Source organism: Hypomesus nipponensis, chromosome 5 (genome assembly GCF_054491055.1).
Source record: "Hypomesus nipponensis isolate SF chromosome 5, ASM5449105v1, whole genome shotgun sequence".
Lineage (NCBI taxonomy): Eukaryota > Metazoa > Chordata > Actinopteri > Osmeriformes > Osmeridae > Hypomesus > Hypomesus nipponensis.
In genome coordinates, this window is record NC_140365.1 from 2601618 (window position 1) to 2616698 (window position 15081).

Below are 15081 nucleotides of genomic sequence, written 5' to 3' on the forward strand. Positions count from 1 at the left end.
TGAAGGTGGTTTATGTAGGACATACAGCGAGGAGTCTTCTCAAGTGTAGCTATCGACTTTACACCAAAACTCCTGTAATGATGATGCTCTTTAAATTGCTCCATTGATTTTAATGCAGCAATTACGTCTTCAGTGTATGAAAGTCAATACACAAGGTAGTAGTAGCCCACAAACGTCTGGGTAACTATGTACCAGAGACTTTCTATGGTTCTTTAAAGCTTATGAGCTCCACGCTCCCCTTGCTTAGACTCTGTTTGCTAAGCATCATGCCCAGTCGTGTGTGCTGTGACAGCTATGAATGGCTAGATCTGTTTAAAGCACTCACTCTACTGTGTGAAAGCTCACTGGTCAGGATGGTGATGTGCATGCGGATCAATCACCCATAAACATGTTTTCTTACGTTGGGCTAAATATAGCCTAGATAAGCATAGTGTGACATGGTGTTTGGGGACATTTCCTTGTCTAACAGAGCATTCAGTATAGGTTTTTGATGTTAACGTGCCTGAAATCAAATCTCATCTGTACAGACACGTGTCTAGTAAGCCTATTCACCGTTATTTGTGAAATACATTGCTTTTAGAAGTATTTGTCTTGCGAAACAAGAGGAGTTTATGCTTTTTAAACACACACTGGCTCTTAGACGTAGGCTATGGTTTATTATATAGAGTGCCGATGTGGCTTGAAGAAACATTGCTATTTGACAGTGTTTAATTGGAGGCTGCGTTTTGAAGGCAGCCACCCTTGCCACTGGATTCATTTCTAATTGCCAGCAGCAGAGCGCTTAACGAAGCGAGCGGTGGAGAGCGTGGGTGATAGAGAAGGGAGAGAGAGCGGCCAGGTTTCCACGGCAACAGCAGATCAACAGCGGCAGTTGCCGAAGGGTAGTTTTATCTTGAGGAAACGGGTAAAGGAGCGAAGAGCCTTTCTGCACAGGCTATACCGCCACACTCTAATGAATGCTCCGACGCCAAAGGCAGGTGTTGCATCACAAATAATCGTCTCATTGAATAGCCCTGCACTTTTATTTGTATATGGCCTCTGCGGAAGACGTGTGAAGAAGGAAAAGACGAATCGATGCAATATGCTGCAGTAGGAAGGAGACGGTGGCTGGACTAGGGTCCTACTTTACATGAATCTTTGTTGACTGTGTCATTCGTGTGTCGGCGGGAGATAGGCCTACTAGTATGTGTAGCCTACCTGTGAACCCAGCCCGTTCATTTTAACATCAGGCAAACACGTCTGAATGTATTGAAAAGTGTTATCGGTTTATTTTATTTAGATTCGATCACATTTTAAAGTTTGGAACCGGAGTCTATGCATGCCGTCAGTTTTTTATTTATTTGTTATTTTTCAATGCAGTACTTGCAGCTTCCAGGAGGGGTCACTTTGGTATTCCTCAATGGCTCAAGTTTTGGGTTTGCATTTGGTCATTTCCGCCAGTCAATAGCGTTCCTGTACAAAATAAACCGTCTTTAGTATTTAGTTCTAAACACATTCGATATACACACATATTTCTTTAATCTTGTCATCTGAAGGCTCAAGTTGGCCAGCCTACACACAGAAATCTATCTTGAATTGCAAACCATCAAACTAACTGGCTACACATGTCATATGGATTGAGTATTGGCTAAACAGCCGTCTTTGCCTTTCTGGCTTTATTGTACTGTGTATTGTACTGTGTATTGTAATGTGTCGTGTCGATTAACTCGAGGTCTCTTCTGCAATAAACGCCAAGTGACTTTTCCGAATATCGATACAGTTGCATAAGAAAAAAAATGAGGTAATAAATCAAAATCAAATCAAATCAAATTTATTTGTATAGCCCTTTTTACACGCAAGCATGTCACAGAGGGCTTGCATGTCACAATATCCCTCAATACTGAGCCAGCACAAACGTCTAGTGTAGGGCTGTCCTTTGTATCCGTAGAGTGCACACGTATTAATAATTGATTGATAGACAGTCAGCACTAAAGCGTACTTCTGAAAAGCTACGGGCTCAGAGATACACACGAGCTGGATTGTGGTTGGGCCGGATGTGACGGTTGAGTTTTATTCCACCGTCGAGCTGAGATGCAGAGACCATTAAGTCATCCAGAGATAACAGCCGAGAAGCCAATTAAATTTCACTACATTCAAAGCATACAATAGAGGCTGCTGTACCGTATGAATATGTAATACCAACACATTTGGGTATCTAAATGATCTCGTCCAATACATGAGACAATAGAAAAAATGTGAATGAATAAAAAATTAAGAAAACCCCAAAGCATATTTTTTTTCCCTTTTTTTCCGAAGTAATTTTATTACAAAGTTTTTAAGGACTTATTACAAGGGAACTTGTCAACATGCGAAAACAGAACAGAAACGAAACACATGGGAATTAAACAAACCGGTAGGATCAGACAATCCACTGTTCACAATAAACACAAATTCAGATAAAGCCCTGATGGGCGGCGATGGGTGAAGACTAAGGGGGCAGGCATAGAGCGGCCACATTCACACTGACTCAGCAAAGATCAATCCAACCAAGGCAAGATGTGCACATCTCAAGAAAACACATTACAATTTTTATATGCCATCGGCTTTTGTCATAACTTTTAGAAAGCTTCACTTGCATGTACATAAAACTGTACAAAGACATAGCATCACAAGCATTTTGTCCTATATAAATATAACCAACAATTAGGATAACAACTTGGTCCTCTCCTGCTGAAAGATAAACTTTCAAGGCAGCTGTCTTGATTTTAGGTGAAATGTGCAGTGAATAATCAGTTCATTAAGGAGAGGGTTCTTGAACAGGAACCAGCACTAACATCTCAGCAAAAAACAGTAAACAATTTCTACCAATTATCTTTGGAATTCATGCTAAACTCATAGCCTGCTTGACAGCACACATGGGTGTTTGTGGAGGTCTATGTACAGTATACCTTCTGGAGACGTTAGTCACAACTATAGTCGTAGTCTCCAAAGAAAAAAGATGATTTGCCAATTCATCGCAATCAGGTCCATCTGTTCACAGCATCAATCACCTTACAGGTACAGAGAAGCCAGGATTCTGAGGTGATCTCAACATGATACAGACACCAAAACACAAACAGAACATGATTGGACATTGTGTGTGTGTGTATCAAGGTGGCTCATGTTATTCTCTGTCCTGAAGAGAAGTCGACGAACAATTCAGCATGAGTTCAAAAGAGAGGCAAGACCCTGTGATTCGGAATTCAAAGAGAGTCTTACTGAGCGATTCAGGCTGGAGTATGATAGAGAGTCCGACACAGTCATTCACTCTGGGAATAGAAACCTTGATTCAAGAGCACGGCTGGTGTCTGTGAGGATTTCAGTCCGGCCGTTGCTGTTCCAGTTGGAGCGGAATCAAAACGAGGGGTTTGGGCACGCTGGATGAGAGTTCCACCTAGTCGTTTAAAGTGTGGTTAGCACACCGACAAACCTGGCAACCCTTGCCAGATCCACTGAGGATAGCAGCTTTAACACGGACCCAGTTGAGTGGTCAAAGCCAGTGATTGGGACTGCAGTCAGTACCGTGGAGTCAGAGAAGATACTGAACCAGTGGTTGGGAGCTGTGTGGCCGAGGTTTTATCACTCATTGCTATCTTTCACACTTAGCATTAATTCCAGGTCAGTGAACCCACTCGCTACTCTGGTGCTGCGAAGCCGCTTTCAGCAGCATGGAGATGGGGGCCGGGGGGAGGGGGGCCGTGAGGAGGCGGAGGGAAGGGCCGGCCAGTCTGGGGGGATGGGGAGGAGGGGGTTGCAGAGGGGGCAGGAGTAGAGTGGGGCTGGAGGTCCGGGGGGGGTATAATCACAGTGTATCATGACTCTTGCTGGATTGTTATTCCACTTGCTAAATGGTTTTAAAAACAGAATACCGTGTTTTTCCTCTACCTCAGGGCTGGATAATAACCTTCCTTATTTAATCATCGCCACGACCAGTCATTTTCAAATGTTTGGACTTTAATTATTCGACACGTGCTGCCGGCGACTGGGCGGTGAGCTGCGTTCAGATAAAAATACACCCTTTTTTAATGATTGTAGTTTTGTGGATGGGTCTGGATCATGTGGGTGTCCTTGGGGTGTGTTCAGTAACTCCACTGCTCACCACTCATTACATCCCCTAATTGGGGAAATATCCATCCTAGGGCCTTCCATATTTCCTCTGACCCACTACAGATCTACTCCACTGACACGCACAGAGAAGGAGGAGAAGCAGGAGAAGGAGGAGAAGGAGGAGGCCAGAAAAGGGGTGAAGGTAGCAACAAATCGGATCAGATTGGTGTACAAATCAACAGGCTGTGAGTTATGCTACAGTGCTGCAAGGCAGGCTGGTCGCTTCACCGTCATCCAATTACCGACTAATAGTCAGTGTCCTTCAGACAGCTGCTTCAAAATTGCTTTGAAAATAAATCTTTGTCGTTGTCAAGATAGATAAAGCCCACAATGCCCTTGATTTTTCTGTGTGTTCCGAGGGAAGAGAGAGCAACAACAGCTTAATGAAGTAAACTTATGACGCCCTCAATACAAGGACAATAATAGCGGCTAGGAGTACAGGGTTTACCTACCCTTTCCATTGTCTGATTGTGTTCAGAGGGATCCAGATGAACATGTGTATGCTAACCATGCATTTAACGCTAGCGAGAAATAATTCCCAAACAAAACAGTGACCATAGGTTTTCTAAGGCATCGCCATTGGTCGGGATGATCTGCCCGTTTGGCTCTCTCTAACAGGACGAATGCCATGCCCTTGTGGTCGGAGAGAAGACCAACAGCTGGGAACCTGATTCGAGAGGAATCAGCCGGTGAATGCGAAAACACTCGTCCAGACGAGGTCTGTGAGCGAGCGAGCGAGCAAGCGAGAGAGAGAGCTTCAGTCACCGCGCTTCCTGTCGTTCCAGGAACCCTCGGCTCTGAAGGGTCTCAAGCAAGAGCCTGCGTGAATACCTCCTTATGAATTCATCACAACTAGAGGAACTCAGACGCGGATCGTGAGGAGAAGCCCCAACGAGGCCGGGGACGGGGGTTCACCCCGACGCTGACCTCGTCGAGGAGGGCAATGGATTCCCTTTCCGTTGTTCGGTCTCGAGAGAGAGGGGGGAGGGGCGGGGGGGGGGGGGGGGGGAATGGGGTAAGTAGGGTGGAAGGTTGGTTTTTCAAGTTAAACAGTGGGTGTAGTCACATCAATAGCGAGGGAGGGGGAAGAGGAGGGGGCTCAAAGCGAAGAGGATTCTGGAAGGCCCTTCGAGAGGGTTCAAGAGGGGTCTGGGAGCTCTAGAAAGGGGCCTGTTTCCACGACGAGGAGAGTTGGGTCACAGTGCTGAGTCTTCCGGAACACGCATGCTCCGTTAGAACGCTGTTCTCTTCCACGACTCCCTCTGTCTGTCGCTGGCGGCAGAGCGGAGGGCACAGGTGTTCGTGTGAGGCTGAGGGGATGGGATTCTGAGTGCGTTCCACACACCTTCTAAGTATTGGCTTCTACAAACGGGTTGGATCAAGTTTAAACAGCAGCAGCAAAGAAAAGCTTGAATGCTAAAATTCTGAGGCTAGTTTATCGGCTTGAGCCAGACAGAAATATATACAGTTTACACCGTTGCAATGTATTTACATCACTGTACATTTAGAAATGCCATTCCACTGATTGCAAATGAAAAGCCGAAAGCTTTCCTTCAGGGCCGTAGTGCTTGTATGTTGACCGTTATCTGGTTATAGCACTAAAGCACTGGCCACATCTTTGAAGTTCCACAGAACATTTCACTGACTTCAGTAAATGTGTTTCTGAAGGGAAATTGTGTCTGTTTTTTCTATGATCTGTTCAGCCAATGCTCTCAAAGAGAATGTATGACTATAATGAAATTATTAAAAAAGTAGACTAACTGCTCAATAAATAAGTTAATAAATAAACAAAATAAATAAATAAATACATGAAAAAAAAAAGAAATGCTATTGCACATACCACTGATGAATCATTTTCTACAAAATGGGCATTTGTGTCAGTATATATATATATTTATAGTTTCTGATCCACTAAAGGATGTTTTACCTAAGTGGGTGTCTCTGTGGCCGGTCCCACCCTTGCACCAATCAGAAGTGAGAGATTTCTCACAGGTAGATCTCTCGCTTGGGGGTGTGGCTAGGAGGGGAAGTGGGCGGGAACTCGGAGGCCACGCTCAGGGGAACCTCCTCCATTGGGCAGTCCTGGCTGGGGGCGTGGCCGGCATTGGAGTAGGCACTGCGTGAGGGCGGTAGGCGGGCCCTGTGCTCCTCGCCACCCAACCTGGCGTTCCCATTGGCCAGGCGACCCAGGCTCCCTCTCTCCTGGTAAGGCACGAAGGTGGAGAGCTTGGGGGGGTTCCTGGCCTTGCGGACCGGGGAGGGCTGACCGGGCATCCAGCAGGCGTCCGAGTGGCCCAGCTCGCTGCACTCCTGGGTGCAGTTCCCCGTCATTGCCACGTCCGGGATGGAGCGCATGTCTGTGGATGACAGGTGGGGGGGGGGGGGGGGGTGGGGTGGGGGGTGACAGAGAAGACTTTAGCTCGCGTCAAACGAAGGAGGGTCTTTCCGTCTGAGCCTTTTCGAGGGGCCGCGCGGATAAGACCACCGGCTCATGCGTAGCACACCCTTCCTCTAAGTTCCTCTTCCCTTTCGGCTGTTGCTAAGCGCCGCGCAGCCGTTGCTATGTGTCGGTTGCTATGGGCCGTGTGTGGAGCTCCACGCCGTGTGTCGCCCAGTGGTTTTGTGTGTGAGGCGCAGGGCTGTGCTGTGCTGTGTGCAATCAGCGGTTTCATTCCGCAATCATTGCTAAGTACTTTGAAATAATTGCAGCGGCCAAGGCACCGCATGTCACGTCAAAGCCGAGCCTTTTGACCGTGGATCTGTGTGTTGTTGCTCTGCGCAGTCTAGCGATTTCTTTGTGCAGTAAGTAGGTTAGGGTGCAACTGTGCTGGGTGCGAACTGTAACACAAATGGGTGTGTAGTAGAATAGGGGGGGGGGGGGAGACAAGAAAGAAAGTAAAATATACAGACACACACGCATGACCACACCAACACACACACACACACAATACTACAGCACATGTTGCTCTATGGGGACCAACAGCACTCCAGGGTAAACCCATTGTTGTATGGCTTATTGATTGACAGGTCTGAAATTAGTCCATGCCCCTGATTCTTATCCCTCTTCCATTCTAGCGTTCCTAATTAATTAAATAGGTCCGCAACCCACTGCCCTCATTCTGGTGAGCCTCTACCCAAAGTCAATAACCGAATATAGACTCGTGCCTGTTTTTCGGATCATCCCAATCACAAGGTGCGTTCGTTATGACCACGGGGCGCTCCCTTTCTGCAGCAGTGACTCAGCCCCCCCGAGTTAAAGAAGCACGGACAAACTGACTGTGTTTAAGACCTTCTTTTTTTTCTACCCAGAAAGAAAAGCACCGTGTTTGCCTGGGATGTGCAGCTGGCAGCTTGTGGACACGGGGGGAGGCTCAGGGGACCTCTCCACATCAGCCTGGGTAGGATCCTCCACTGGCTGCTCCTACGCAGTCATTAGGAGAGCCTCAGGAGCCTGGGTACCTGCACAACACTGTGCTTCCCTCGTACACAGAAACATGGCTCTGACCCTTTTAGCTACCTACCACGCACACCACACAGACCACACTCCCAGCCGCGGGAGGGAAACAGGCCCTTCGAACATGGGGCACACATGGATTACACATCAAAGGAGTTCCTCATCAGGTCAAAGAAGAAGCCAAAGACAGTGAGGGCCAGAGGAAATATTTCACGTTTTGTTTTTTTCTTCTTCCCCTCCTGCCCAAACCTGTTTTCTCCTGGAGCACTGCCTGGAATAAATGTGCTCGAGCTGTGGAACCAACACTTGAGAGTTCGCCGTCTCGTCTGTCCCTGGTGAAGAGTAGGGCTCCAGAATATTCCAAACAGACGGACCAGAGAGACAGGAGAGAGGAGAGAAGAGAGAGGGGAGAGAGGAGAGAGAGGAGAAGAGAGAGGAGAGAGAGGGGAGAGAGAGAAGAGAGAGATGAAGAGAGTAGGAGAGACAGAAGAGGAAGAGATATACAGTGGAGAGTGAGCGAGCGAGAGAGAGAGAGAGAGAGAGAGAGAGAGAGAGATAAATGAAGAGAGGGGAGGGGAGGGAGAGAGAAGAGAGAGAGATGAAGAGAGTAGGATAGAGACAGAAGAGGAAGAGATATACAGTGGAGAGCGAGCGAGCGAGAGAGAGAGAGAGAGAGAGAGAGAGAGAGAGAGAGAGAGAGAGAGAGAGAGAGAGAGAGAGAGAGAGAGAGAGAGAGAGAGAGAGAGAGAGAGAGAAAAAGATAAATGAAGAGAGGGGAGGGGAGGGAGAGAGAAGAGAGAGAGAGATGAAGAGAGTAGGATAGACACAGAAGAGGAAGAGATATACAGTGGAGAGCGAGCGAGCGAGAGAGAGAGAGAGAAAGAGAGAGAGAGAGGGAGAGGGAGAGATAAATGAACTGATCTGTGAAAAGAGGAGGGAGGGAGATCCATGGGGGAGAGGGAGAGAGGAAAGAGAGGATGGCAGCACTAGCAGGCCACTGGCTTTAACAGGGAGGTGATTGGATTTAGAGAGCAGGTGATTGGGTTTTGAAGAGAGGTGACTCCGTTTTCCCTGCCTGCTCAGTTGAGGGACCAGGCTCCTTGAAGCCAGAAGACACGCCCCCCCTCTCGTCCCTCACATCACTCTCCAGTCTGCTTCCTGGCTGCTCCTCGCTCCACACAACCCCCTTCTTACAACAGTGTTCAACCAAGAACAATAGATCCCCTTCCCCCACGCAATATCCAAGCCCCCCCTAGGTAAAGACACACACAGACACGTTCCAGAGTGCTCCAGTGAGAAGAGGCTTCATGTAGAGCTTAACCCCCCTAGCCGACAGCCTGGTGTGGGGGTTAGGGTTTGCATGCTGCTTGCATCAGAGTGCCAGTGGGAGGTGCAGGGTGTCTGAGAGACAGGCTTCCTCTCTGTATGGTCCCCTGCCCACAGGCTTGGAAGGAAGCTGCTCTTCCTGGGATTTCACACCGCTTTTCTCGGTCTGATTGCAAACGCGGCCTCTCTCTCCCCCCCCCCCCCCCCCCCACCCCCTCCAGTGGCTGCTCTCCGCTGTTTGTCGAAGCGGGAGTTCACAGAGACGGGAGACGAACCAGACAGACACGTTACGTTCGGAGATGAAGGCAGAAGTCTTCCAGATGAGCAGTAATCGGGGTGCAGGCTTAATTAATAGCGATGCGTTTATTTTCGGTGGGGACCCAGCGCCTAGCTTGCGAGTAGAAAGAGTTAGTGTACACGCTTCTCCAGCCACTGTAAAAATAGAGCTACAGCTCGCTGTCAGAAGCAGAGTGTGAATATATTGTGACAGTCTCGAATACTGAGAACAAGAACTATGAACAGTATTCCTGGGTCCTGTTTGTTGGTTTGTTTGTTTGTTTTGCCGTGACACATTGAGCCTGTTTACTAAAGTATTCACAGCAGTGAGCACAGACTACCTGACACATTCCCCTACTGAAAACCCGGGGAAGGAGGATTGGCTCACACACACAAAAAACGCTGTACACTAAAAAACCACAATATAGTGAGTCCTCAATGAACATAAGCATTTTTCCCGTCCCGTAGAAATTAAATATACATGAGTCAATCGCTGGTGTGTGAGAGATGCCTTCTGACAGGTTGGAGATGGGTTGTACTTGGGCCAAGAAATGAATTCTGCATACTGGCAGTGTTATGTAACAGAGCACATTTCAATGGAAGTCCTAGAAATGCTTTTTGTGAGGCGAAACACGGACCAGCATGTCTTCTCAGTTTCCTCCGTCTTCTCAGAGCAGGCTTTTGTTGAGGGGATCTCTACATGTTGGAACACGGAGAAGGGAAATGCATCAGATCATAGACAGCAGCTGGTGAATAATTGACTCCTTAACCTGCTCTATTTTGCTCATTGATGGTTGCAGACTTGCCTGAAACATAGCAACCTAGTTTCCGACGATAACCTCTGCTGATTTCCCCGTGAAGGTCAGCCTCCCTCTCCTTCTCTGTGGACTGTTCATACTCAGTCAGTTCCGCGTGTTTCTGTCTGGATTGTGTGAAGGAAGAGGGGTCAGCCCGCGGGGTCTCTCGCTGAGAGCCTTGAAATCCTTGAACAGAAATAATCATAATGTCCGAGAAACACTGGCGCCCAGAGAAGTGCTTGGATGTGGCAGAAGTAGGCCAGGCAGGGGGGAGAGATATGGGGATGCTCAGGTGGTGCTGGGAGGCCAAATGTTTTGGTTAAATGACCTTTCAGGAGTCTAGCGGAGGCGCCACCTGCCCCCCGAGGGTGGGCTGAGTACGAGAAACGAACGCAGAGACGGGTTCTCTAGCTGTCACACCACGCGCTCCGTAGAGGCGGGTTATTTCATCTGGTTCCGCACAGGCCGTGAACGAGGTGTGCGGTTGCATACATTAACAATTTAGCCGGATAGCATCGTTTGCACAGTGGCGTGAAACGTCCTCGAACTGAAGCACGTCTCGATTAAGCTTGGCGATGTACAAGAACGTGCTCTGTTTCTGGGTCGTGTCGTCAACAGACACCAGAGTTTCCTGCTCATCCGGGGTTTGGGTTCAGCCGAGTGGATGGGTCCATTTTCAGAGTGACTTTAAATGCGGGTGTGCTCCTTGTTGAGTAGGCAGGGGCCGTGAACCAGAGTGAATTGTGGGATACCCTCCGCTGCCTATAAGAGACTCTTAAAAAGCCAGCAGCGTCTCTCCTCTGTGACTGGCTGGAAATAAGGAAGTACATGTCAGACCCACACAGCTCCAGTCCCTCAAGTGCCATCCATCATCCGAGGGGCAGTGCACTAGTTAGAGAGCGCTTCAGCGGCGCTGGGTCCCAGTCGCCCGCTGATGGAGAGATGACCCCCAGGGCGCTGCTCTGATACCCAGGCTGAGCAGCCCAACTGGGGCGGAAGAGGATCCAGCCCCCCCCCCCCCCCAGTCACAGGGCCCTCCTTGGGGCCTGAGTCTCTACCTGCTCTGGGTGGAGCACTCTGGGTCAGTCACACTGAGACCAACACCACAGAACTACCTCTCTCCCTTTCTCCTTCAGTCCCCCCCTCTCTCTCTCTCTCTCTCTCTCCCCCTCTCTCTCTCTCCCCCCTCTCTCCCTCTCCCTCTCCCTCTCCCTCTCCCTCTCCCTCTCCCTCTCCCCCTCCCCCTCCCCCCTCCCCAGACACTGGGGAGGAGGGTCCAGGAGTCCCACCAGACACTGGGGAGGAGGGTCCAGGAGTCCCACCAGACACTGGGGAGGAGGGTCCAGGAGTCCCACCAGACACTGGGGAGGAGGGTCCAGGAGTCCCACCAGACACTGGGGAGCACCTCTGGGCTAATGGAGACATTATCCTCCCTTTAAAAGTCGCCCTCTCACCCAGTACCTCGGAATACACTTGTTTCTCATCACCTTCAAATCTGCTGCTTCAGCTTGCTGGACCCCGCTGATAGGAAAACCAACAGACCCAATCCCACTCCAAGATCTTTCCCTTTCCTGTGGATACCGAGGGATCCAGTCCTGCTAAAGTAATCCATGCACTCGTACAGAGCTGAGAGCTAGGCAGGCCAGACACGCATGCTGATAGCGTGGCATTAGATGCACTTATTAAATGTTGTGCATGTGTGTCCTTATGCATGGTGTTTAGAGGAGTTAATATGCACTCATATCTGGGTGCTCTTAGCTTCTTATTCATGGTCTATGTTTTACAGTACTGGCATCGTTTAAAAGAGGCTTATTCATTCATATCATTCTAAATTAATGGTAAGAGGATTGGGGTTTTGTCAATAGAAATGTCGAATTTTGAGAAGGAGAACGCGGGGATGCTAATAAGACCCGCCTGACTTGATTGTGTCCCGTCTGATTTCTGCTCATCATTTACCGAGAGCGTTGTGGCACAAACCCAGTAATGACTTTGACAAACAAAACAATAGGGCCGAAAACCAGTGTTGAAAATTCAAAGCTGCTTCCCTGAGAGGAATTTCAACAACTCCTTGGTATTTTTTGTAAAAAAAAAAACAACTCTTTGGGTTTTGTATAAAATTCAGTTCTGTTTTCAAAGCCTTCCACAGCGAATGGAGTAGCTTCACAAGATGATGAAACATTAAGGAAATCTGTTTCACGTCTAAGAAAAGATTGTACAAAATTGGTGTCAATGGACTGCTTTGTGGAAGCGTTAACGACAGGGCGTAAGTACGAGTCATGCGAGGCTCCGTTCCGCGTTCAAGCGTTTACGCCAATCCACCATGAAGGACAATAGAACGATTTCATAGATGGCGATACGGTCAATGGTTTGCACTCGGATACCACGTCCTCACGCCTTCCACCCTAATGGTCTGCCGTCTCAGTGGGGAGGGGGGGGGGGTCAGTTTACAGCCACTGCAGAGCGCAGGTCGATGTGTGGGATGAGTGTGTGTGGGATGGGGGGGGTGGGGGTCACGTTGCCAGGGGCCACTGAGGAGAGGGGAGGTGGGAGTGAGGAGGTAGTGTGTGTGAGGGGGGGAGAAAAGGGGGGTGGGGGTGGAGGGGGCAGGTGTGTGTAAGGGAGGGAGAGAAGAAGGGGGGGGGGGGTGGAGGGGGCAGGTGTGTGTGTGTGTGTGTGTGTGTGTGTGTGTAAGGGAGGGAAGTGGGGGGGTGGAGGGGGAAGGTGTGTGTGTGTGTATGTGTAAGGGAGGGAGAGAAGGGGGGGGGGGTGGAGGGGGCAGGTATGTGTGTGTGTGTGTAAGGGAGGGAAGTGGGGGGGTGGAGGGGGAAGGTGTGTGTGTGTGTGTGTGTAAGGGAGGGAGAGAAGGGAGGGGGTGGAGGGGGCAGGTATGTGTGTGTGTGTGTGTGTGTGTAAGGGAGGGAGAGAAGGGGGGGGGGTGGAGGGGGCAGGTATGTGTGTGTGTGTGTGTGTAAGGGAGGGAAGTGGGGGGGTGGAGGGGGAAGGTGTGTGTGTGTGTGTGTGTGTGTAAGGGAGGGAGAGAAGGGGGGGGTGGAGGGGGCAGGTATGTGTGTGTGTGTGTGTGTGTGTGTGTGTGTGTGTGTAAGGGAGGGAGGTGGGCGGAGGTGGTGTTGATCCAGACACATCCATAACGATGACACGCTGATACATCAACGGCACACGCTGCTCAAATTCAGCTCGGTCGCACTACAGCCCCTCAGACAGGACGTGGTCGTCCGCAACCTGTCTCCGCAGTATCATTCCGCCACGGCAACGAGCTTCCACCAATCAGCTCGCTCGACGATGAAGACACACACAGAGAAATAGGGGAGTCAGATGGCTGAGCGGTGAGGGAGTCGGGCTAGTAATCAGAAGGTTCCCGGATCGATTCCCCGCCGTGCCAAATGACGTTGTGTCCTTGGGCAAGGCACTTCACCCTACTCACCCCAGGGGAATGTCCCTGTACTTACTGTAAGTCGCTCTGGATAAGAGCGTCTGCTAAATGACTAAATGTAGAAATCAGAGCAACAAACTGCTGCAGCTGATTCTAGCAGGGCACAATGGCTGTGCTCGAATGTGCTCTGAATTAAGGCCAGGTTACCCCTGACGACACGCCCCCCCCCCTGGGGGAGCCCTCATTGTTCACTCATTTTCACCCGGCCCCAAAAAATCTGCCGGTCACATGACCCGTCCCCCTGTAGGACGGTGGGGTCCCAGGAGATCCTGGCACAGGCCACTGTCCTGGGAGATCCTGGCACAGGCCTCTGCAATCAATTCTACTAACAGGCAGGGACTCTGACAAGGCCCAGTGCCATCTGTCTGAGCGAAACTGTGCCCCCGCTTCGCCACGCCACACTGCCACCTGGGCACGGGCCCAAACTGGCACCCGCAAGACAAACAAGCCCCCTTAGACTCACACTCCGTCTCTCAGTCTGTCTTCTTTCTCTGCGTCTCTTCCTCTCCAACCTTTCTCACCCGCTCTTCCACGGCGCTGGCTTTTTAGAAACACCTCCACCCCTCCACACGTTAAGAACACGGATGGAGGGGGGGGGGGGGCGCGTGTACTGTACTGTACAGACTTGCAAATGCTCGTGCACAAGCACAGGCGAGTGCACGCACAGACAGACACGTATACATAATACTGTATGCACCACTGAGTTTATAGTTTGGGGAAGAGAAAGTGTCATTAATGAGAGGCATTCATGTCTGGGTTTTGGACAGGATATGGAGAGATTTAAATCAACAGGAGAGAAAAAAAAAATGTTAAAAAATAAAACCACCTGACATGAGTTCAAAAGAAAAGCTCCGTACATCATCTAAGAGAGAAATATCACACGGCATCACTAAAGATCCTTATTATTATGCAAATGTCATTTTATTCCATTTCATCTTTCCCTCTCTCTGGCCCATATGTGCAGTGAGTCCGCACAGGGGGAGACACACAGAGACCCCATGCTGGGAACCCAGCCACATGGAAATACATCCATCTGGGCCAACCTCACTGTGTGTATTTGTGCGCATATGTGTGTGTATTCATGTGTGGTTGTGTGTGTATTCGTGTGTGTGTGTGTGTGTGCGTGTACCCCAGTACCTGTCTACAATCCACCAGACCTCCTCTCCTCCATGGAGTCGAGGCCAAGAGGGCCAAGCAACGATCCCAGAGGAGATGGCCCACCCTGGGGAAAGCACGGGCCCTGAAGGGGGTCTGGTGTGGATCTCCACTGACCCACACACTGTGAGGGCAGGAGGCCCACACGAGCTCCCCAGTGACCTGCACAGAGGGGCTTTGATGGGGCCACTGCGGTGTCAAACGCCAGAGGCCATGTGTCATGTGGCCCACAGACTGTCATGGGGGCTGTACCTCGCGGCTCCAGCATGACGGACACGAGGAGATAAAGATGGCATCGCTTCACATGATCACGGCGTGAAGAAAATATGAGTCCGGAAACGTTTGAGAAATCAGACTAAATGGAATCAAAACAACTCAATTAGGCACCGAAGTGAAATTGATGCCGTCATCTGAAAAATGTTATTCCACACGTCATCTCTGATTCTGTTTGTGGAGTGTGGAACGTTTTGATTTGTGACAAAGGGATTTCGTCAAAA

The 15081-nt window shown here is 49.7% G+C and overlaps 1 protein-coding gene across 1 annotated transcript in view; it reads right to left on the reverse strand.

Annotated features, from left to right (window-relative positions):
• Positions 1–868: 868 nt before the first annotated feature.
• The window catches only part of pcdh1a (protocadherin 1a), a 55809-nt gene continuing 41596 nt past the window's right edge, over positions 869–15081 (reverse strand). The window contains exons 5-6 of the mRNA XM_084698541.1: positions 6053–6482; positions 869–1452 (exon numbers count right to left, since the gene is read on the reverse strand). Coding sequence (XP_084554667.1) covers positions 6112–6482 — 371 coding nt within the window. The 3' untranslated portion in view covers positions 869–1452; positions 6053–6111. The remainder of the gene's footprint in view (positions 1453–6052; positions 6483–15081) is intronic.